We start from the raw sequence: 19,535 nt of genomic DNA, 5'->3' as shown, positions 1-19,535 counted from the left end.
AAACATTCGTGATGGGTTTTGGGGGGGGTGGGAGGGGCACCCACCTTTGTTCAGCGGCAGGATGGGGCTGAGCGGGGGATGGGGGCGGCGGGAGGGGTCCTGTGGGTGGGGGGAGGGGAAGAGGTCATGGGGGGCCGGAGGTCAGAGACACCCCCAGACCCAAACCCCCCCCCCCCCCCCCCCAAGGAAGCTCCATGACCCCACCGCAGACATCCCATAATATTCATCAGATACCACCCTACCCACTGCAATAATACCCCCAAAATTCCCCTTTGACCCCCACCCCCACCCCCCCCACCGTGCTCTCGGGGGGCTGCTCCTCCCGCCTCTCCCCTCTCTGATTGGCTGCTCCTCTCCGATGCGACCAATCGCCTTCTCCGCTTCCTTCAGCTCAGTCAGAGTGACGCCCTGGGGAGGGGGCATCACAGAAGGGGGGGGGGGGTCACATCGGGTCTGCCACCCCCCAACCGCCCCCCCCACAGCACCCCCCCTCCCCAGACCTGCGTCGACCTCCTGGACTGCCGCATCATGCGGGACCTCGCTTTGCGCTGCGACTCGGATTCCTCGTCCCGCACGGGGGGTTGGTAAGTCCTGGAATGGGGGGGGGGGGCACGGGGAGACCCTCCTCTCCCTGCGTTCTGCCCCCCTCCCCAAAATCTGCTCCCACCCCAGGTTGGAGCCGTACCTGCGGGGCCGAGGCTCTGCATCCACTTTCACCGGGGGGCCTCCATCGATGGGGCTGTGTGTGTTTGGGGGGGGGGGTGGGGGGGGGGGTTTAGGACCCCAAATCCACCCCTCACGTCCCCCCCTCCCCCAAACAGAGCCCCAGACTCACCTTGATGGGACGGCGTCACAGGGAGCCCGGTGTGAGGGGGTGGGGGGCACGCGGGCCAAGCGCGGCTCTTTATTCTGGGGGAGGAACAACGAGCGCTGGGGGGAGGCCCCATATTTGTGGGGTCCTTCCCTACGGCCCCCCCCTCCCCACCCGATTTTTGGGGTGAAAAATGTTTTTCTTGTGAACGAAAACCCAAAATGAGCGCCCCCATAGGAGCCAGGTGGAGAGGAAAGGGTTAAACTAGGCCCCGCCCCCCCCGGGAGCAGAGGGCGGAGCCACCACCCAGCCCACGTGCAATGCTCCCTCCTTCCCGATTGGCTAGCTCCAAAGGTGTGCTCTGATTGGCCTGGCCTGGGCCAATTAGGTTGCAGTTCTTCACGCTGCTGAAAGGAGGCGGGGCCAGAGGGGGGGAGAGGAGCACAGATTGGATGGCAGTCACATGGGGGTGGAGCCAATGAAGATTGGGGGCGGAGCCTGGTGGGAAACGGGTGGGGCAATGGGGGCGGGGCCAACGGGGGGCATGGCCACAGCACAGCCAATCGGAGAGGGGGCGGGGCTGGGGGCGGGGCCTGACGGGGGCTTACCTGGGGGGCGGAGTCCAGGCGGGGGGAGGAGGCGGAGCGACGGACAGCAAAATCCGGGGGGGGCGTGGGGGGGGGCAGCGCCCCCAAACTGCCGGTGCGGCACAGCCCAGTGCTGGGACCCTGGGGGAGGGGAATGGCTGCGGTGGGGGGGTGGCGACTTCCCCGATACCCCAAAATGGGGCAGAGACCCCCCGCAAGCCCCCCACATTGGGTCTGACTCAACCCAGAGCCCCATCAGCGCTGGGGGAGAGCAGTGCCCCCCATGCTCTACAGGGGGGGCAAACTGCCTCGATGGGGGCACCATCCTGGGGGGTGGGGGATTTTTACCTTTACGGGGGGGCCGGCAGGGACCCCGTTGGGGGGGCTCAGCGGGGCCATCTCCATGGGAGGACCTGAACGGAACGGGTGGGGTGAAATGCTGCTGCAGCCCCCCCCCCCAGATCCCCCCTCCCGTGGAGGGCTCACAGCCTCACCCATGTGGGGAGGGGTCTCCCCCTCATCGCCGCTGTCCTCGTCTCCGGGGGGGGGCAGGACCCCCAGCACCGGGCGCTCCTTGGACTGATCCTGCACTGACATTTTCTCACGGCTGCTCATGCGGCACACTGAGCTCCTGGGGGGGGGGGGGGAAACATCACAGGGGGGTCCTGAGGGACGGGGGGGGGATTATTTTGGGGAAGGAGCAACGGGGGGGGGTCGCTCACCGGCGGTGCTTACTGCTCCAGGTGGAAGCTGGCGCTCCATCGGGGTCCAGAGTTATCGGGGCCGGGGGGGTCCCTGGGTCTTTTAGAGAGCGTAGCTGGGGGAGGGGAGGGGGGTCAGGGTGGTGAGCTCCCCCCCCTCTATTTGGAGACCATTTCCAGGGAGCCTCACCCAGCACTTTGCACGGCTCGTGAAGTTTTGGGGTGATTTAATTTTCCTAGGGTTCTTCTGGGCACACTGTAGGGTTTGGGGAGGGGGGGGGCGGGGGGGGGGCACTCACATGGTGCTGCCGCCGCTGCAGCTCCTCCAGGAGGGGAAGGGTCTCCTCGTCTGCTAGGTCACAAGGACGCTGCCCCTATGGAGGGGGGGCTCAGAGCCGCCTCAGAACTCCCCCCAAACCCCTTTAAACCTCCCCAAGGAAGCCCCAGAGCCCCCAGACTCACTGCGATCCCCTTTACGCCCCTCAGCAGGGGGGGGATCCCCTCAGAGCCACCAGAACTCTTCAGGACCCCCCCCGACTTCTCCTTGGAATCCCCCAGGCATCCCAGAACCGCCCCCCCCCCGGACCCCTCCCCAAACCAACCCCCTTTGGGAACCCCTTTGGGTACCTCTCTGGCATCCCCAGACCCCCTCAGGATGCCCCCCAACCGGCAGCCCCTTGCCCCCCCTGCCCCCACCACGTTGTTGCGGGGCGCCATGTCGCAGAGATGCTCGGCCAGCAGCCTGCAGGCCTCCTCCACTCCCCAGTGCGCAGCCGCGTGCAGCGGGGTCCACCCATCCTTGTCCCTCACATCGGGGTCGTAGCCTGCCTGCAACAGCAGCCTGTGGGGTTGGGGTGGGGTTTGAGGGGAGAAACAGTGGGACCTCCCCCCCAAACCCCATAAGAACCCTCGCACAACGCTGAGGTTCTCCAGTGCAATCCCCACAGAGATCCCGAAAGGAAATCTCCCGAGGATCCCTTGGGATCACCCGGAGTCCCATGGGATCCCCAAATCCTTCCTACGATCTCATAGAGAAGCCCGGAGAGCAAAGCACCCCCAACCCCAAATATTCTCTGGGACCCCAGGAACCCCTTAGGGTCGCCCACTGCTCCCCAGGCACACCCAGACCCCCGCAGACCCTTTCAACAACACCTGCGAGCCCCCAGGGTGCTCCCAGAACCCCATCAGCCACCTTTGGAGACCCCTGAGACCGCCGAAACCTCTTCAGCCCCCCATCCCCACCTCATGACCTCGATGTAGCCCTTGGCAGCTGCCACATGCAGGGCACTGGCCCCCGTGGCCGGGTGCCGGGCGTCCCGGATCTCCCCAGCATCCAACCAGCGCCGGGTGTCGCGCAGCATCCGCTCCTCCTCCGCCCGTTTGGCCGCCGCCACGTCCACCCCTGAGCGGGTGAATGAACGGTGGGGTGTGGGCAGGTGCGTCCCCCCATGGCCCCCCACGACCCCCCCCTCCCACCCCGCTCATACCCACCTCTGCGTTCCACCTCCTCCCTCAGCAGCTCCTCCAGCCCTTCATCCTCGGCCACCTCCAAGGGCAGCTCTCCATCGCTCGTCACCGCTGCCACGTCGGCCCCGTGGGCCAGGAGATACCTGGGGGCCAGGGAAGAAGCGTGAGACCCTCGGGGACCCCCAGACCCCCCGTATCGTGAGCCCCCCTCGTAGCAGAAATGCTGAGTCACGGCCTGAAGCAGTGACGGAGCTCCTGGTGGAAGGCAGGGCCAGCCCAGGGGAGCTGAGGTGCAGTGCAAGGCCCCGAAGCGACAGGAAGGGACGGAGCCACGATTCGCCCCTTCGCACCCTCACTGGAAGGTCGGCAGCGGAGGCCGGGGCATCTCGCCGCAGATCCCTGCCCTTCTGAAGACAAGCAGCTTTTTCCCTGTGTCTGCATCCACAGCTGCTGCACTCGAGCCGATCCTCACTGCTGCGGACTGGGACTCTGCCACCCCACTGCCAAGGCTGCTTCACACCCCCAAACCTAAAGACCACCCCCAGCATCCGGCGATGTCAAAACCCCCCTGGAACCCCAGCGCCCAATGACCTCAAAACCCAAGCACTCCCAATAGGGTCCCCTATAGAGTGACCCCCGGCCCCCCCAGAGCCCCCCTCTCACTCAGCGATGTCCCGGTAGCCGCAGGATGCAGCCACGTGCAGCGGGGTCCAGCCCTCGTTGTCTGCCTGGTTGACATCAGCTCCGCTCTCCACCAGGAACTGCACCACCTCCATGTTCTCATCGATGCACGCCTGCAAAGGGGGAGGGTGGGGGGTGGGTAAGGAGCCCCCAAGGACCCCACAAAGGCTCCCATAAAGACCCAGAAACCAAATGTCCTCAGGGACCCCCACGAGGACCTGAAACCCAAAGAGCCCTGAAGAACCCCAAAATCCAGCGACCTCCCCCCCAGGAACCGCCAGACCTAAAGGCTCCCTCAGGGTCCATCCCAGAACCCAAAGACCCCCCCCCACCCATCGGGACCACCCCCACATCAAGCACCAAAACCCAACGACCTCTGAGGGAAACCCCCCCAGCAGGAGCCCCCACAACACAGAGAGCCGAAAGTCCCTTCCAGGGACCCCCCCCCCAGACCCCCCCACCCCTCATCCTCAAAGCCCCACAGCTCCTCTCGGCCCCGCCCCCTCTTCCCGAAGCCCCGCCCCTCTCCCCGAATCCCCGCCCACCTGGTGCAGCGCGCTGATGCCGTCCGCGTTGGCCCCGCCCAGCAGCGCGCGCCCCCCCGCCCTCACCATGGCGCGCGCCTCCGCCAGGTCCGCGCCTGCGCAGACGGCGCGGAACTCGGCCGCGCGTTCGAAACGAACGGAGCGGGCCCGGGGCGGTTGGGGGGGGCCTTGAGAGGGGGGGGCGGCCGCTACCGCCGCCTCCCAGCGCCGCAGCTGTTCCCGGCGCCGCTCCCGAGCCGCCGCCGCCGCCGCCGCCATCGCCCCCCGCGGCCCCGCCCGGCTGCCGTAGGGGGGCGGTGCCGGAAGCGCGGAGGCGGGGCGTCATGGCAACGGGGCGCGGGAGATGCCGGGAAATGCTCGTGGGGGATGCTGGGAACAGCAAAGGGGCGTGGCCTGTGAGCGCGTGGGCGTGGCCACAGCAAGGGGGCGTGGTTTGTTCGCGGGGCGTGGCGCGCAGCTCGTTCCCACCCCAAAGGACGGACGGACGCGGACGGACGGACGGAGCAGAGCTTTATTGGGCCGCAGCAGCACGGAGGGAGGCGGGAGGCGTCACTTCCAGCGGCCCCCCACCCGGCCCTTGCCCACCACCTTCTTGCTGTGGAAGGGGGAGATCCGCAATGACTGCTGGAGCCTTCAGTAACAGCAGTCCCCCCCTCCCCGGGAATCCCAGAGACCCAAAGCCACATCCGGAGACCCCAACCCCACCCCCAGGAGCCTCCAAACCAAGCCAGTGTCCTCCAGCCAGCCTCCAGACCCCGCCGTCAGCCCTCAGGGACCCCCAGACCCCCCTCCAGGAGCCCCAGCACTGACCCAGAGATCCCCAAACCCACCCCCCGCTGCCCCCCCCCCCCCCCCTTACTCACAATTTCTGGGCATGGCTGATGCGGTTGTACAGAACATTGATCTGCAGATAGAGGGGGGAACAGAAACACACCGATGCCGCCATGATGTCCCCCCAGTGACCCCAGTATCACCCCCCCCCCCCCCAAGCACTCCAGTCTCCCCCGCTCAGCCCCCACCTCGTATTTCTGGCGCCGCAGCTTCTCCATCAGGTCGAACTTCTCCGACTCCAGCTGCTGGATCCAGTCGTGCAGCTCCTTGGCCTTGGCCCTGGGGGAGGTGGGGGGAACAGGGAGGTCAGCAACGCCCTGAGGGGCTTCAGCATCGCCCGGGGGGCCGGAGGGGGCTCACCGCAGCTCATCCTCCCGCATGTGCTCGATGTTGAGCGGCTTCTTGCGCTCGGCCAGGATGCGCAGCTTCATCTCCCGCCCCGTCTGCCGCTTTCCACGCCGCTGCTCCGCCTGTTGGGGGGTGGAGGGGAGATGGGGGACAGGTGGGTCTGGGGCTGACCCCGAGGGGTCCCCGGGTGTCCCCAAGCACCAACCTTGGCCAGGTACCCCCCGAAGTGGGGCATGTTGGACAGGACTTTCTTCTTCTTGGCATCGTCCTCGGCGCGCTTCTTGGCCTCCTCCTCCTCCTTGCGGAGCTTCTCTTCCTGAGGGTGACGAGAGGCTCCTGGGGTTTCCCACGGGCATCCCGGAGTCCCCAGGTTCGTGGCCCTGCAGCGTCCCCCATTTTGGGGTGTCCCCAGGCGCCCCCCCCACGTCCACTCACTGCCAGCCTGGCTTGCCGCTCTCTCTCCTTCTCCGTGCGGCTCCTCAGCTGCTCGTTGCGCTCCGCGCGGCGCCGTTCCTGAGGTGGTCACAAGGTCACCCCCACAACGTGGCCCCCCCTTAATCCACCCACTGCCCCCCCGACCCACAATGCGTTCCATCAGCGCCACCAGCTCGTTCTCCTCGCGCCGCCGCTGCTCAAAATGGGCGTCGATGAGGGTCTGCAGCTCCAGCAGGTCCTTCTCCATGCGCTTCCGGTGGATGTCCTTCACGTGGGGGAGCACACTGTGAGCCCCGGGGACCCCAACCCCACCGTGACCCACAGCCACGAGCAGGGAGACCCCTCAGCCCCAAAACAACCCTCTTCTGCCCCTCCCCAGCCCCAAAACGACCCCCTCTCGTCCCCTCCCAACCCCCATAGCAGCCCCACGATGGCCCCCACTCACATCAAAGTCCACACGCTCCCCCTCAGGGATTTTGGGGGGGGCCAACTGGGGCACCAACGGCCTGGGAGGTTGGGGAGAGAGGTCAGAGTGGTGCTGGGGGGGCAGCAGCACTGCTGTATGTTCAGATCCCCTTTGTGGAGGCTCACCGAGGCCGAGGCCGCTCCTCTTCTAGGGGGGAAAACAGGGTATTAGTGGGGGGGGGCAGAGGGATTTGGGGGGCATTGGAAGGGTTTTGGTGGGGGTTAGGGTCGTACCTGGCTCCTCATGACGTTTGGAAGGCTCTGCTGTTGCGAGAGAGAGCAGAGGGTCAGCGTGGCTCCTCACAGCCCCCCAGCCATAACTGAGAGGCAGAGGTCTGGGGGATTTGGGGAGAGGGACTGTGGGGTTGTGGAGGAGATCCGTGGGGGCTTTGGGGGGGGTCTATGGGGTTTGGGGGGGTGCACGGAGTTTGTAGGGATTCTGCAGGGTTCTGGGGTCAGTGCAGGGATTTGATGTGCTCACACTCACCTTCCTCCTCCTCCTCCTCCTCCACCGCCGCTGACTCCTCCTCCTCCTCTGTGGGAGGAGGTGGGGGGCACGAGGGCCCCCCAGTCCCCTCATGTTAATTAGCCGGAACCATTCACGAGACAGTAATTAACACCCCAGGATTTGTTAGAAACCCCCTTCAGATCCCCCAGCTCTCATTAGTTCTCCTTTGGTAAACGACGTTAATTAATGTTTTCGGGGTTGGTGACAGGGGTGAGCTCAGCGTCAATAATGAGCCGTTAATGAATTGAAGGGGAGGCATTGGGGAGTCATACTCACAGCCCTTCGTTAGGGGCTTCGTTAGCCGCGGCGCTCACTCACCTTCGGGCTGCTCCCTGCATTGGGGGCAGGGAGAAGGAGGGGGGTGAGGTGAAGGGGGGTCCCCGCTTTGAGGATTTGGGGGTTGGGGGGCACTCACTCCTCGTACTCCTCCTCAGCTTCGGACATGGCTGCGGGTCGGGGGGCACCTGGAGAGCGAATTGAGTTGGGGGTCAGGGAGAGCCGAGCCCACCGCAAGCTGCAGTGCGTCTGGGAGCCCCCTGCCATTCTCCCGTGGCCCCACAGACCCCCCTGCCGCCCTATAGACCGCCACAGCCCGACTGCCATTCCTCTCTTCTCTGATGGCACCCCCTCCCCAAAATCCTGGCCCCACCATGGACCTGCCCCCCCCACCTCCCAACTCCATCGACCCCCCAAAAGCCCCCCACCACTGGGCTCGGTCCTGTGGGCTCTGCCGGAGTCACGCCGCCCCTCCCCACAGCCAGCCTTTATGTGGGGGGGTAACCCCACCCCCATGACATCATTCCCCCCCCCCCCACCTTGGGGGTGCCAGGAGCCCCCCCCCCCCCCCCCCCCCCATTCCCTCGCATTGTTCCCCAGATGCCATTAAATGTCACCGTCACCCGAAACCTGCAGCTGTCGGGGTGACGCGGGGGGGTCAGCTGGGAGGGGGAGGGGGCTGTGGGGTGCAGGGCTCAGCCTCGGGGGTGGGGGGCACACGGTGAGCTGCACCCCTCCCTCCGTGGGGGGGAAGCGGGGTTCAGGGTTTGTCTTTGGTGGGGGGGACAGCGGGGGGACACGATAGGTGCAGCCATCGGGAGGGGGAGGCTTTGAGGCCCCCAGGGACCGTTTGGCTGAGGACAAAGGGGAGGGTGAGGGGGGGTGGGAAGGCTGGGGGCTATTCCCGGCCCCTGATGTCACCCCTTCCGTGCCAGCACCTGTCGGGGACATTGGGGACATTCCTGTCCTTTGTTCCTGAGGAGGGGACACCCCTGCGTGGGGCCCCCCCACACTCACCCACCGCCTCCCTTTGTTTCTGTTTTCCTTTATTTCAGTAAAAACCAGAAGAAAAAACAAAAGCCAGAAAGAAACCAAACCAAACGACAACGAAGTATCACCTTTTCCACTCAAAACCCCCCCGTCCCCCCCCCAGCACCAAGGGATCCCCGCCCCCAGGTGAGGTAGGTGTTGGGCTCCCCCCCCCCGCCACCACCCAGTTACACCGACGGGACGTTGGGGGCCACGTCGAGGGCGATGGAGCCGTGCGTGACCACGAGGCGCAGCCGCCCGGTGGCCCCGAAGGCCCCCGAGTGCTTCTGGGGGGACGTGACGGCTGCGGCCCCCCCGCTGCGCCCCCCGGCCGGGCCCAGGCGCACGTGGGCGTACAGGGAGAGCTTGGGGTCCTGCAAAGGGAGGAGGAGCGAGGGGCTGGGGGGGGCGGGCCGGGGGGCTGCCGCTGCTGCCGGGGGCTCGGGGGGGGGCAGGCGGCACAGGCAGAGCAGGGGCTCCTTGCCCTGCAGGCGGCAGGCCCCCCCCGCAGGAGATGCAGTCGTGGAGGACGACGCGGAGCTGGGGGGGCCGCGGGGCCGGGGGGCGGCTGGTGCCTGCAGAGGAGATGCGGGGAGGGGGGGGAAGAGGGGAAAGTTAGCAGAGCTCAGCGTGCGTCCCGCCCCCCAGAAGAAAGGAAAGGGGCTGAGGGGGGTCTTACCGCGACGGCGGCGGCGGCGGCGGTGCTGGCGGTGGGGGTGGCCCCGCGTCCCCCCCGAAGCCCTGGCCCGGCACAGGCGTCTGTCTGTCTCCCTTAGGAGGTACTTGGGGGGGGTCAGGGGGGGCACCGGTTGAGCCCCGCCATTGCGCTTCCGGAAGGCGCCTTCACCCTTCCTGCAGGGAGAGGCTTCAGAAGGGGGGGATGCAGCCGTAGGGAAACCCCCCCACGCACCCCGAACAGGCGCTGGGATCCCCAAGGGGGGGCAGGCGGAGGACTGGGGAGGGGGGGTCCCCTTTTTTAGCACGGGGGGACGCGGTGTCCTCCCAGCCCCCACCTCTCGCAGGTGCAGCACTCGCAGCGCTCGTTGTTGTCCCCAAAGAAGCTGTCCCCATAGAAGCAGGTGATCTCGTCCTGCGGCGCGATGTCCCGCAGCACCTGCACCCGCGCCACGTTCCCTTCTGCAGGCACAAACTGGGGGGGGGAGGAGAGGGGAGGGGAGCTCAGGGGCTCAAAACAAACCCCCCCAACCCCCTACAGGCACCCCAAATCCCCCCCAGTGGGGACCCAGCACCCTGAATCTACCATTTGGTGGCCCCCGCTCCCAAAAACACGCCCCTCCCAGCCCCACGGGCGTCCCAGAACTCCCATTATGGGGACGGAGCACCCCCAAATCTCTGCGTCCCCCCGCGGTTTGCAGCCCCCTCACCTTGCAGTTGGGCCGGCAGTCTGAAACAGGGGAAAGCAAGAGCATCGATCAGCAAGGAGAGCCGGTGGGGGGGGAGGATGCACTTGGGGGGGATCAGGAGAAAAGTGAGGGAGCCCTCCAGGTTCAGAAGGTTTGGGGTCCAGGGAAGGGGGAGAGATGGGGAGGGAGATGGCGATGGACTGGGGGGGCAGGGTTTGGACGCCAGGGGCTCACCGTGGTTGATGAAGGCAGCAGGGCCCAGCCAGAGCTGGGCGCACTGCTTGCGCGTGGAGTACATGATGCTGAAGTCGTTCTCCCCCGAGCGCAGCAGCGTCTCGTCGTGCGCCCGCAGCTCGGCGATGCAGCCCACCAGCAGCTCCAGCGTGTCGTTCTTCTGCCTGCGAGGTGTGCGGGGCGGGTCAGGGAGGCCCCTCACATGGCAGAGACCCCCCAGCCCACCTCAGGAGGTACCAGGTGCGAGTAGAGACCACGCGGGCGCCGTTGGTCTCCTGCGAGTAGCGGCTGCAGGGCTGGATGGCGAAGCCGCTCTCGGGAAGGAAGATGCGCAGGTAGTGGAAAACCTGGGGGGGGCACGCAGGGGGAGCCGGTGGGAAAACCCCCACCCAAACCCCAGCACGACACGTCCTCAGAGACCCCCAGCATCACCCCCCAGCCTCCGGCCATAGGGATCACCCCCACACGACCCCAGCGTGAGCACCGCCAGCTCCCCTCCCTTACAACCTGGGTGTCACCCCCATCCAAACCCCAGGGCGACCCCTCCCCCTCCTCTTGCGGACGGCAGGACCGCCCCCATTTAAACCGAAACCTCGACACCCCCCCCCCCCGCCTTTATGCTGCCACCCCGCTCTGAACCCAATGGGACGCACCAGCACCACCACACCTGTCCCCCCTCACGTGACTTCTTCCATCACCACGTGACCCCCGGCGCCCCCTCACGTGACTCCCCACCACCGCCACCACGTGACCCCCGGCGCCCCCCTCACGTGACTCTTAAGCGCGGCGCGTTGCAACGGGCGCCGCCGTTGGAAGAAGGCCGCGGCCCAGGCCCCGCTCAGCGCCCGCCACGCCGCTTCCAGGTCCCGCCGCCTCCGGAAGCCTTCAACCGCTGCCCTCAGGAGGTGCTTCCGCCGCAGGGCGGGGAGGGGGCTGCGACGGCAACGGCAATGGCTCCGGGACCGCTCCACAACGCGGCACGCCTCGGTGCTAGCCTAACACCCACCACCTCCTCCCCATAAGAGGAATGGGGCGCTGGGGATTCCCCACCGTCTTATGGGGCTGGGACAGCGGGGACCCCCCTGCTAAAGAACGGAGCGCTTCAGGATCCACACCCTTAGGGACAGGGGGAGGCTCGAGAATGGAGCTCAATGGGGAGACCCGTCCTGCAGACGAATGGAGCTTAATGGGGCGGCCCCATTCCAGGAATAGGGCGGCCCGGGGTTCCCCCTTTTAGGACCGAGGCTCTCGGAGACCCCCCGGCTCTGCATCGCGGGGCTCTGAGGGAACCCTCCTCTCTCAAAACGGGGCACTCCGGGACCCCCGCCCACCTGACGCCCATTTTGTGTGTGCGGAAGCCCAGCACGGAGTCCAGCACCAGGCTGGTCGCCAGGTCATCGATCTCGCACAGCTCCCGCGCTGTCAGCCGCCGGGACCCCATCGCCGTTCCGCGCGGGGCATCCTGCGGGAGAGGTGTGGGGGAAGGGGGGGGGCCGCGCCCCCACCGCCCCAATGGCTCTTTGTCTTCGTACCGTAATGCTTCGAGCGGCCGCGCCCTCCCTGCTTCCCCCCGCTGCCGCGAGGCCGGCCGACTGCACCGTAATCCGCCTAATAGCGGCGCACGCAGATATGGGGAGGGGGGGAGACCCTCAGTACCGTAACACTCCCAATAGCGGCCGCACCTTCACTGAGAAATCCGGATCCAGCGTTCGGTCCTGAGCCCTGAGAGCGGCGGGAGGAGCGGCGGGAGGAGCCCGGGAGCTGCGCGGATCCGGGCCGGGCCTCCCCTGCTCCTCCCGCTGCTCCGCCGCTGCTCGCGCCGCCACGCGCCTCCGCCCGCCTTCTCTCCTCATTGGCCGCACGCCACGTGCGCCCGCCCGCCCTCTCTCCTCATTGGTGAAGATCCCTACCGCCCATCGCGACCATTGCTTGGTGGTGCTGTCAGTCTTACGCCACCGGCCCGCCCCCCGCTGAGGTGCCGGCGGCTCCCATTGGCAGAGAACAGCTGCGCCACGCCTGATTGGTTCGGCTCCACGGCTCGCTATTGGCCGTCAGCCACTCCATTCTCGTAGGACCGCCTTTTTCCGGTGTTCTCCACGCCTTTCACTCTCCATTGGTTGTTTGAGGTGTCGATGTCAGCGCCCCTGCCACCCGCAGTCTTTTATTGGCTGAGGGAGCGCAGGGAGGCCCTCCTCAATCAAGATGGCGGCTTGCGGGGTGGTTGCGCTGCTCTGAGGCGCTGCGAAAAGGTGATGGCGGGGGTCGGAGACGGGGGGGACCCCCGGGAGCCTCCCCGGAACCTTCAGGGCCTTTTAGAGATGGCGGTGGCAGCCACTGGGCCTCAAACGGAGCCTCGTGAGCCGATGGGCGAGGAGGTGAGAGTGGGCTTAGTGGGGGGCGGGGTTCCGGGGCCGCGCTGAGGCCTGCGGGCCCCCCAGCATTGAGGCCTCTGTTCCGTCTTCCGTTATCTCAGCGGCAGCGGTGGCTGCGGGCGGCCGTGGCCGAGGCTCTGGGAGGCACCGGGCAGGAGGTGGAGGAGCTGCGACGCTGCCTGGAGGTGTTGGCCCGGCCGTGTCCCGGTGAAGAAGCGGCCGAAAGGGGCCCGGGAGAGACGGCGTCCCACGAACGGGCCTTGGAGGTCCTGGCAGAGCTGTGCGAGAGCCTCGATAACGCGACAGGTGGGGCTTACGGGGTGCGGGCTGTCCTGGGGTGTTTGGGGTGCGTGAGGTGCGAAGTGGGGGCTTTGGGGGGTCCTGGAGTCACCGGGCGGGGTCTTGAGGGCTGCTGTGGGGATTGTGGAGCGTGGGTTGCTGGGCTGGGCGTTCCAGGAGATGTTTTGGGGAGGGTGCTGGGTGTCTGTTTGCTTTTTATCTAGCTGGTGGTACCGAGTCGCTCCCCTCAATTCTTCCCTTCTTCCTTAGATTTCTGTGCCCTCGGAGGACTGGAGGTGGTGTTGGGGCTGCTGGGACATCCGTGGGCCCCTCTGCGTGCCGGAGCTGCTCGGGTGGTGGGGGCGTGTGCCCAGAACCTGCCGGGAGCCCAGGGGAGGGCGCTGGCACTGGGGGCCCTTCCTGCCCTCCTGGAGTGTCTGCGGGGCGACCCTGATCCCCGTGTGCCCCCCCGTGCCCTCTTTGCTGTCTCCTGTAAGTAGAGACTCGAGTGAGTTTGGGGATGTAGGGGGTGGGTTGGGTTCTGGGGTTCCTAGAATAAGAGCTTGAGGGGGGCTGGGGATCCCAAGAGGGATCTCAGAAAGGTGGACCCCCTTTAGCTGTCCTCAAAAGTATTTGGGCACTTGGAGACCAAAGTGCCCCCTGCATCCCAAAGGCTGACCCTGTGCCTTTCTCTCTCCCGTGTGCCAGGCTTAGTGCGGGCTCAAGCTGAGGGCCTGGCCCAGTTTGAGAGCCTAGGGGGACTGGAGGTGTTGGGGGGGGCCCTGCAGAGCCCCCAGGCCCCTCTGCGTGCCCGAGCTGCCTTCCTGCTGCACAGCCTGTTGCGTGAGCACCCCCACCTCAAGGGTGAGTGCCCCGCACCTCGCCCCCCCCCTCAGGGCCCCTGGCAAACATCCTTCTCTCCCTAGGGTCTTCTCCCAGACACTCCACTCAGCGTTCCCCTAGGATCCCACATTGTTAACCCTAGGTCTCTCCTCTAAATCCTCCCCCAGGATCCCTACCCTCAAATCCACTCCCTCAGGGCTTCCCTCAGGCCCCCACGTACCCCAGAACCATTCTTCCCATCCAACTTTCTGGCACCATCCCCATGTCCTGAGCCCCGTTCCATACTCTTCCCCCCCTCCCACCCCCCAAAAAACCTCACAACCAATCAACCCTGTCCCCAGAGCCCCTGTGTCGCCTGGGGATGGTGCCGCAACTTGTGGCTCTCCTGCGAACGGAGCACGACGGTGCCCATGAGCACATCCTGGGAGCACTGTGCAGGTGAGCCCCCAAAAATTTGGGGGTGGGGGGGGTCATGGAAGGGGGAAAAACAGTACGTGGTCAAGGGAGCTTTGGGGGGAGGAATTGAGAGGCTGTGGGGGTGGCAGGGCTGGATGGCGGGGATGGGGAGGTGGCTGGGGGCAGTGCAGGAAGGGAGGGTTGAGGGCAGGGAGGTGGAGGGGGGTGAAAAGTGCGAGCTCAAGGGTTAAAGCAGGGGGAGGTCAGGCCCTGGACTTACGGGGAGGGGTCAAGAAAATGATTTGGGGGGGGGGGGCGGGCTTGTCTTCATCCGCTCTTCTTGTGCTCTTCCCTCTTCCAGTTTGGCCTCAGATTTTCCGAAGGTGATCCAGGAGTGCCGTGTCCCCGACCTGAGGCTGGAGGAGCTGCTGCGGGAGCGCCGGTGCCTCCTGCAGGGCCGAGAGGAGTTCCAGGTGTTGTGGGGGGGGGGGTCATAGAGTGGTCCTGGGTTTAGTTTTTCTTTGGGGGAGGGAAAGGAGGGAGGCTGACCCCAAGAGATCCCTTCGTGCAGGAGGAGTTGGAGTTCTGCGAGCGGCTGCTGCAGCTCTGCTTCGAGACCCCCACTGAGGAGAGCACAATGGACCGGTGACCATGGAGACCCCCCCCCAAATCAAGGAGAGCAGTACGGGACTCTTCCTTAGAGACACCGCGCCGAGAACAGAGAGAACCGTGGGCTGGTAACCAGCGTGGGGAGATAATAAAGGTTTGCTCCTGTTCCGACTGCGCTTATGGTTCCTGTGGGAGAGGAAGCAGCCGTGTGACGTCAGAGTTTGTGCCGTACGGCGCGCAGTGACGTCATTGTCCGTGCTGAGGGAAGTCGACCCGCAGCACCCCGTGCCGGCGAGACGTTCAGCACCGCCATGCTGGACAGCGCCGGTGGACGGAGCTTTGAGGGGGCGTGGCCTCCTAACGTTTCGCGCAGCTGTTGGAGGGCTGTTGTCACGTGACCAACAGCTGCGAGTGGGCGGGACCTCAACCCGTTGCCACGCAGACGGCATCTGTTTATCCTTTCCCATTGGCCAGGCCGTTCCGGTGGGCGTGGCTCGCGCCGTTACTACGGAGACCGCTCCGCTCGTTCCCGTCCTCGCTCTCCCATTGGCCGCGGCTTTCCCGGTACCGGCGGCAGTGCGCTTCCCATGGCGGCGGCGCTGGAAGCGGCGCTGGGCACGGCGTGCTGCTGGGGGTTTTCCCCGGCTCTCGATCTCCACGAGCACGGTGAGCTCTGCCGGCACCCCAGCCCGGTTCCCCCCCAGAATCCCCTCGCAGGGTTTTTGTTTCCCGGTAACCCCGGATTTTTCCCAGTCCCAGACGCCGGCGGTGGCGATGTGACGGCGCTGCTCGTGGGGGCGGCGGAGGGGCGGCACCTTTTGCTCACTGTCTCACGGGCGCACCGGGAGCCTCGCTCCGCCGTCACCGTACGGTTACCGGGAGGGGGGGGCGGTTACCGGTCGGGGTCGCTTAACGGCTGCTCTCCCGGTCACCGGGTGGCCCCCCCGCAGATCTTCGTGGCCGAGCAGCGTCCCGAGGCGGTGGCTCGGCAGCTCCTCTTCCTTCTCCTCGCTACCACCGAACCTGCGGGGAGCACCGGACTGCGGGGTAACGGGGAGCAACCGGGAACCGGATAACTGGGGGGAGGAGCGGGGGCGCGTTCTGAGCCCGCTCTGCCCGCCCGCAGCCCGCGCCACCGCCCTCCTGGAGCTGCTGGGGTCCGTCTGCCTCCGCCCGTCCACCGCCCGGCTCCTGGAGGGCGCTGCGGGGCGGCTGCGGCGGTGGGTGATGGAGAGGGGGGCGGAAGAGGAGGGACCCCCCCCGGAGGTGGAGCTGATGAAGGTAGGAGGGGGGGTGGGGGAGGTTAAGAGGGTGTTAAAGGGGGGGGGGGGAAGGAAAAGGGGAGGTGCTGGGGGGGATTCGGGGGGGTCCGGCAGGGAATGAGATCTGGGGGGGCTTGGGGGTCCCACGCCGTGCTCTGGTTGTACAGAGCAGGGAACGCGATGCGTTGGAGGCGGTGCTGAGGGGATGGGAGGGGGGGCACCGGAACCCCCCCCGGGACCCCCATCGCGATTGGGACCAACGGCTGCGGCAGCTGCACGGGGTTCGCTATGATGCTCGGGCGGCGTTGGCGGACTGGGACCTCCGGATGGAGCTGCATCAGCGGGGGGTGAGGGGATCGTGGGGGGGGATTTGGGGGCACGGGGGAGGGGCGGGATTTCCTCCCCACCCCAAGACTTTCCATGTTCCTCCAGAGCCCTGAAAGTGCTCCCTGAGAGCCCCTTCCCCACAGCGGGGGGTGGGAGAGTGGAGTTGGGGGTGGGATAGAAGGGGATGGGGGGTCGATGGGCGAGAATGGGGGGGAGTCCCTGGGGGGATTCCATGGGGGATGGTTCGTGGGGGGTCGATGGGGGTCTCCACGGTGAGGATCCTGCATGATGCTAATCCTGGGGGGGTGGGGGGGGATCGCATTGACCCCCATTCAAACGAATGCGACCCCTCCCTTCTGAAGGCGACCACCATCTCCCCCCCCGAATTTGCCCTATGGAGGAGCAGCGGCACCGCCTTTATCCCCCGAGCCGGGGGGGGAGAAGTCGGCATCCCAAACCCCACCCTGCAGAGCAGCCGCCGCGCTCAGGTTGTGAGTTTTGTGGGGTGGGGGGGGGGGTCCCAAAAGAAATCCACTCTTTGTGATCCCCCTTCCCCCTCTCCGCCCCCCCCAGGACGGACAGCCGGGGGCAGAGCGGGGGTTTTGGGGGGACGTCGTTACCGGCCCCTTCCTCATCTTTGGCCTCACCCGGATCGGCAGCCATGAGAAGGTGGTGGGGGCACTGGTTTTTGGGGGGGGGGGGGGTTTCAATGTTTGTGATGGCGTCGTATTTTACATTGTGAATTCCACACCCACCCCCCCCCCTCCCCAGACGGCCACGGAAATCTCAGTGGCCAAAGTCACAGAGCTGCTGTGGGAGCTGCACGGCAGGGGGAGCCGTGAGGAACCCCCCCGCGATGAAGGGGATGAGGATGGCGATGCAGACCCCCCCGAGGAGCCCCTGTGGGATGGGGGCAGCCCCCTGGGTGAGCGTCATCCCCCCTCCTTTGCTAACGCCGCTCCCCCGTTCTTCTAAGTGCCCTCTCCCCGTTCTGCGTGTTGCCCCCCCCCCCAATTCTGAATGTCCCGTCCAGGCCCAGCGCTGCCCCCCTCGGTCCGGATTCGGTTTCTGCCCCTCGGTTCAGCTCAGCGCCCCCCGGTTCGGGCGGGGTTGGAGCAGCGCTGCGGGGTCATCGTGGTGGGCTGGAGGTGGGGGGCTGAAAGGGGAGAGGAGGGGTTGAAGGAAGGGGTGCGGGAGGGGGTGGGGGCTGAAGGGGGGAGGGGCTGATGGGGGGGGAGGATATGGGAGATCCTGGAGAGGGTTTGAGGGGGGCTCCTGGGGGGGATTTGGGAAAGGGGAGACTGATGTAGTTTGGAGGGGGGGGGGTAATAGGGGGCTCTGAAGGGGAGGCGGTCAAGGGGCATTTGGGAGTGAAATTGGGGGAATTCTGTTGATTCAGAGGAATGGGGGTCGGGGGTCTGGAAGGGGCCAGGGGGGATTCTGGTGTGATTTGGGGTTTTTGGGGGGGTGTCCTGGGGGTCCTTTATTCGCCCCCTCCTCCCCAGGTCTCTGGAAGAGCTGACCCCCTCCCTGCTGCGCCTGGCTGCCCCCGCGGCCGTCCTGCTGGTAGAGCTGCCCAGGTACGAACAGAGGGTGGGGGGAGGCGGCCCATTTCCTGACCCCCCCCCCCAACTACAAGTGATCCCATGCTCCCCCCCACTCCCCCCCACCTTCCTTTCTTTCCCCAGCTTTGTTCCAGTCCTGCGGCCGCCACAGATCGAGGCGTTCCGGGCTCGGGCGGCAGCGTTGGCGATGGGGGGGGGCTTTGAGCCCTGGGGGGGCCCAGAAGTTCCCCTGGGCTACGCGAGGTTCCGGCGCAGCCCCCCTCCCTGAGCCCCCCCCAAAACCGCCCCCACCCCTGGCCACGCCCATCTCTCCCAGACCACGCCCCCGTTAATTAAGCTCCGCCCCTTTGCTCCAAGCCCCGCCCCTAAACCCATGCGTGCCGCGTGAAAGCCACGCCCCCTCCCTATTCATAAAGCGCCCCCCGCCTGAGCCCTGGATCCACTGCGACCAGGTAATGAGAGGGGGGGTCCGTGGGGTGGGGGCTCTGTGGAGGGGATGGGAGCTGTACAGAGCTGGGGGGGGGTCTCCAAGTGGGTGGAGAGATGAGGTCTGTAATTGGGGTGGGGGGTTCTGGAGAAGGGAGTGGAGGGAAGGTTTGGGGCAGAGGGGATCTGTAGGTTGAGGGGGTCAGTGGGCTGGAGGGGGGTCTGTTGTTTGGGGAGGGAGGTCTGTAGGTTTGGGGGGGGGGTCTGTAAGTTGGGGTCTGTGGATCATTGGAGGCTGTGGAGGGGGGGGATCTGGGATGAAGAGCAGTTTTTGGAGGGGGTCAGTGCCCTCCTGGTGTCCTTGTCGAGAGGGGGGGGCTGATAGGGGTCTATATTTATCCCCTTATCAGCACCGCAGCCACAGTCCCTTATAGGGTAAAGCTTAGAGATAAGGGGGGCCACCCCACGCCTCCCCCCCCCACCCCAGGCACTGCTTTTTGTCTTCCAGCAGCACGGATGCGCAATGGCTGAGGAGTGAGTGGGGTGTGCAGAGGGGGGGGGGGAGAAGCTGGGGTCCTTCTTTGGGGGGGGGGGGGGGGGGGGGTCTCAGGGCTCTGAGCCCTCTGCCCCCCCCCCCCCCCCCCCCCCCCAGGCAGCAGCCGAAGCCCCCCCCTCTGCGGCGCAAATCATCTGCCAACTATCGGGGTTATGCTGTGGAGCCCCATGCCAAGGTGGGGATGGGGGGGCGTGGAAAAGGGGTTATGGGATGGCGGCATGGGGGGGGGGGCACAGAGCATGGGTTGGGGGCAAAGGGAAAGGGGCAAAGAATGCATTTGGGGACACAGGATGGGGACAGAGGAGATGTGGGGACGCTCATGGGATGAGGTGGGGGTCTGAGGAATGGGGAGAGGGTGGGGGGGCAAGGGGGGGAATCGCACAGCGTGGGGAGGTGAATGGGGACACAAATGGGAATGTGGCCCCCGCTGTTCACCCCACTGTTCACCCCACTGTTCACCCCACTGTTCACCCAGAGACAATCCAAGATCTCGGCTTCCCGCAAGCTGCAGCTCAAGGTAAGTGGGGGGGGAAGTGTTGGGGGGTGCATTTTGGGGGGGTCCCTCTTGTCAGTGACATCCCCGTGACCCCCCCGATGTCCCCCTCCCCAGACGCTGCT

At 66.4% G+C, this 19,535-nt stretch overlaps 4 protein-coding genes across 4 annotated transcripts; 2 read left to right on the top strand and 2 right to left on the bottom strand.

Moving 5' to 3' along the window:
• Positions 1-44: 44 nt before the first annotated feature.
• Positions 45-5,050, bottom strand: PPP1R12C (protein phosphatase 1 regulatory subunit 12C; the record flags this gene model as incomplete). The annotated part of the gene is given in 18 exon segments (XM_079551092.1): positions 45-99; positions 299-336; positions 339-408; positions 501-591; positions 686-739; positions 836-909; positions 1,130-1,141; positions 1,144-1,215; positions 1,420-1,539; positions 1,747-1,811; positions 1,893-2,029; positions 2,121-2,215; positions 2,399-2,473; positions 2,796-2,940; positions 3,342-3,501; positions 3,591-3,709; positions 4,230-4,360; positions 4,793-5,050. Coding segments are annotated over 18 exon segments (1,771 nt in total), but the record flags the coding sequence as incomplete, so codon positions are not given.
• Positions 5,051-5,341: 291 nt separating this feature from the next.
• On the bottom strand, positions 5,342-7,823 carry TNNT1 (troponin T1, slow skeletal type; the record flags this gene model as incomplete). The annotated part of the gene is made up of 13 exons (XM_079551091.1): positions 5,342-5,387; positions 5,656-5,696; positions 5,812-5,902; positions 5,984-6,093; positions 6,177-6,287; positions 6,407-6,484; positions 6,555-6,671; positions 6,852-6,912; positions 6,998-7,019; positions 7,106-7,135; positions 7,359-7,406; positions 7,698-7,711; positions 7,795-7,823. The coding sequence occupies 13 exons, from the start codon at positions 7,821-7,823 to the stop codon at positions 5,342-5,344; spliced, it is 798 nt and encodes a 265-aa protein (XP_079407217.1).
• Positions 7,824-12,534: 4,711 nt separating this feature from the next.
• HSPBP1 (HSPA (Hsp70) binding protein 1) lies at positions 12,535-14,821 on the top strand (the record flags this gene model as incomplete). Its single annotated transcript, XM_079551090.1, has 7 exons — positions 12,535-12,657; positions 12,756-12,960; positions 13,204-13,425; positions 13,642-13,797; positions 14,118-14,214; positions 14,534-14,645; positions 14,744-14,821. The coding sequence occupies 7 exons, from the start codon at positions 12,535-12,537 to the stop codon at positions 14,819-14,821; spliced, it is 993 nt and encodes a 330-aa protein (XP_079407216.1).
• Positions 14,822-14,823: 2 nt separating this feature from the next.
• On the top strand, positions 14,824-18,203 carry DNAAF3 (dynein axonemal assembly factor 3; the record flags this gene model as incomplete). The annotated part of the gene is made up of 10 exons (XM_079551089.1): positions 14,824-14,854; positions 15,256-15,447; positions 15,535-15,828; positions 15,908-16,062; positions 16,211-16,390; positions 16,944-17,042; positions 17,142-17,295; positions 17,404-17,518; positions 17,876-17,950; positions 18,059-18,203. 10 exons carry the CDS (start codon positions 14,824-14,826, stop codon positions 18,201-18,203), a joined length of 1,440 nt encoding a protein of 479 aa, XP_079407215.1.
• Between the last annotated feature and the right edge of the window lie 1,332 nt (positions 18,204-19,535).

Source organism: Tetrao urogallus (assembly GCF_951394365.1).
Source record: "Tetrao urogallus genome assembly, contig: scaffold_232, whole genome shotgun sequence".
Classification (NCBI taxonomy): Eukaryota; Metazoa; Chordata; class Aves; order Galliformes; family Phasianidae; genus Tetrao; species Tetrao urogallus.
The sequence above is the reverse complement of the archived record's forward strand: the minus strand, read 5'-3'. Positions and strand labels throughout refer to the sequence as shown.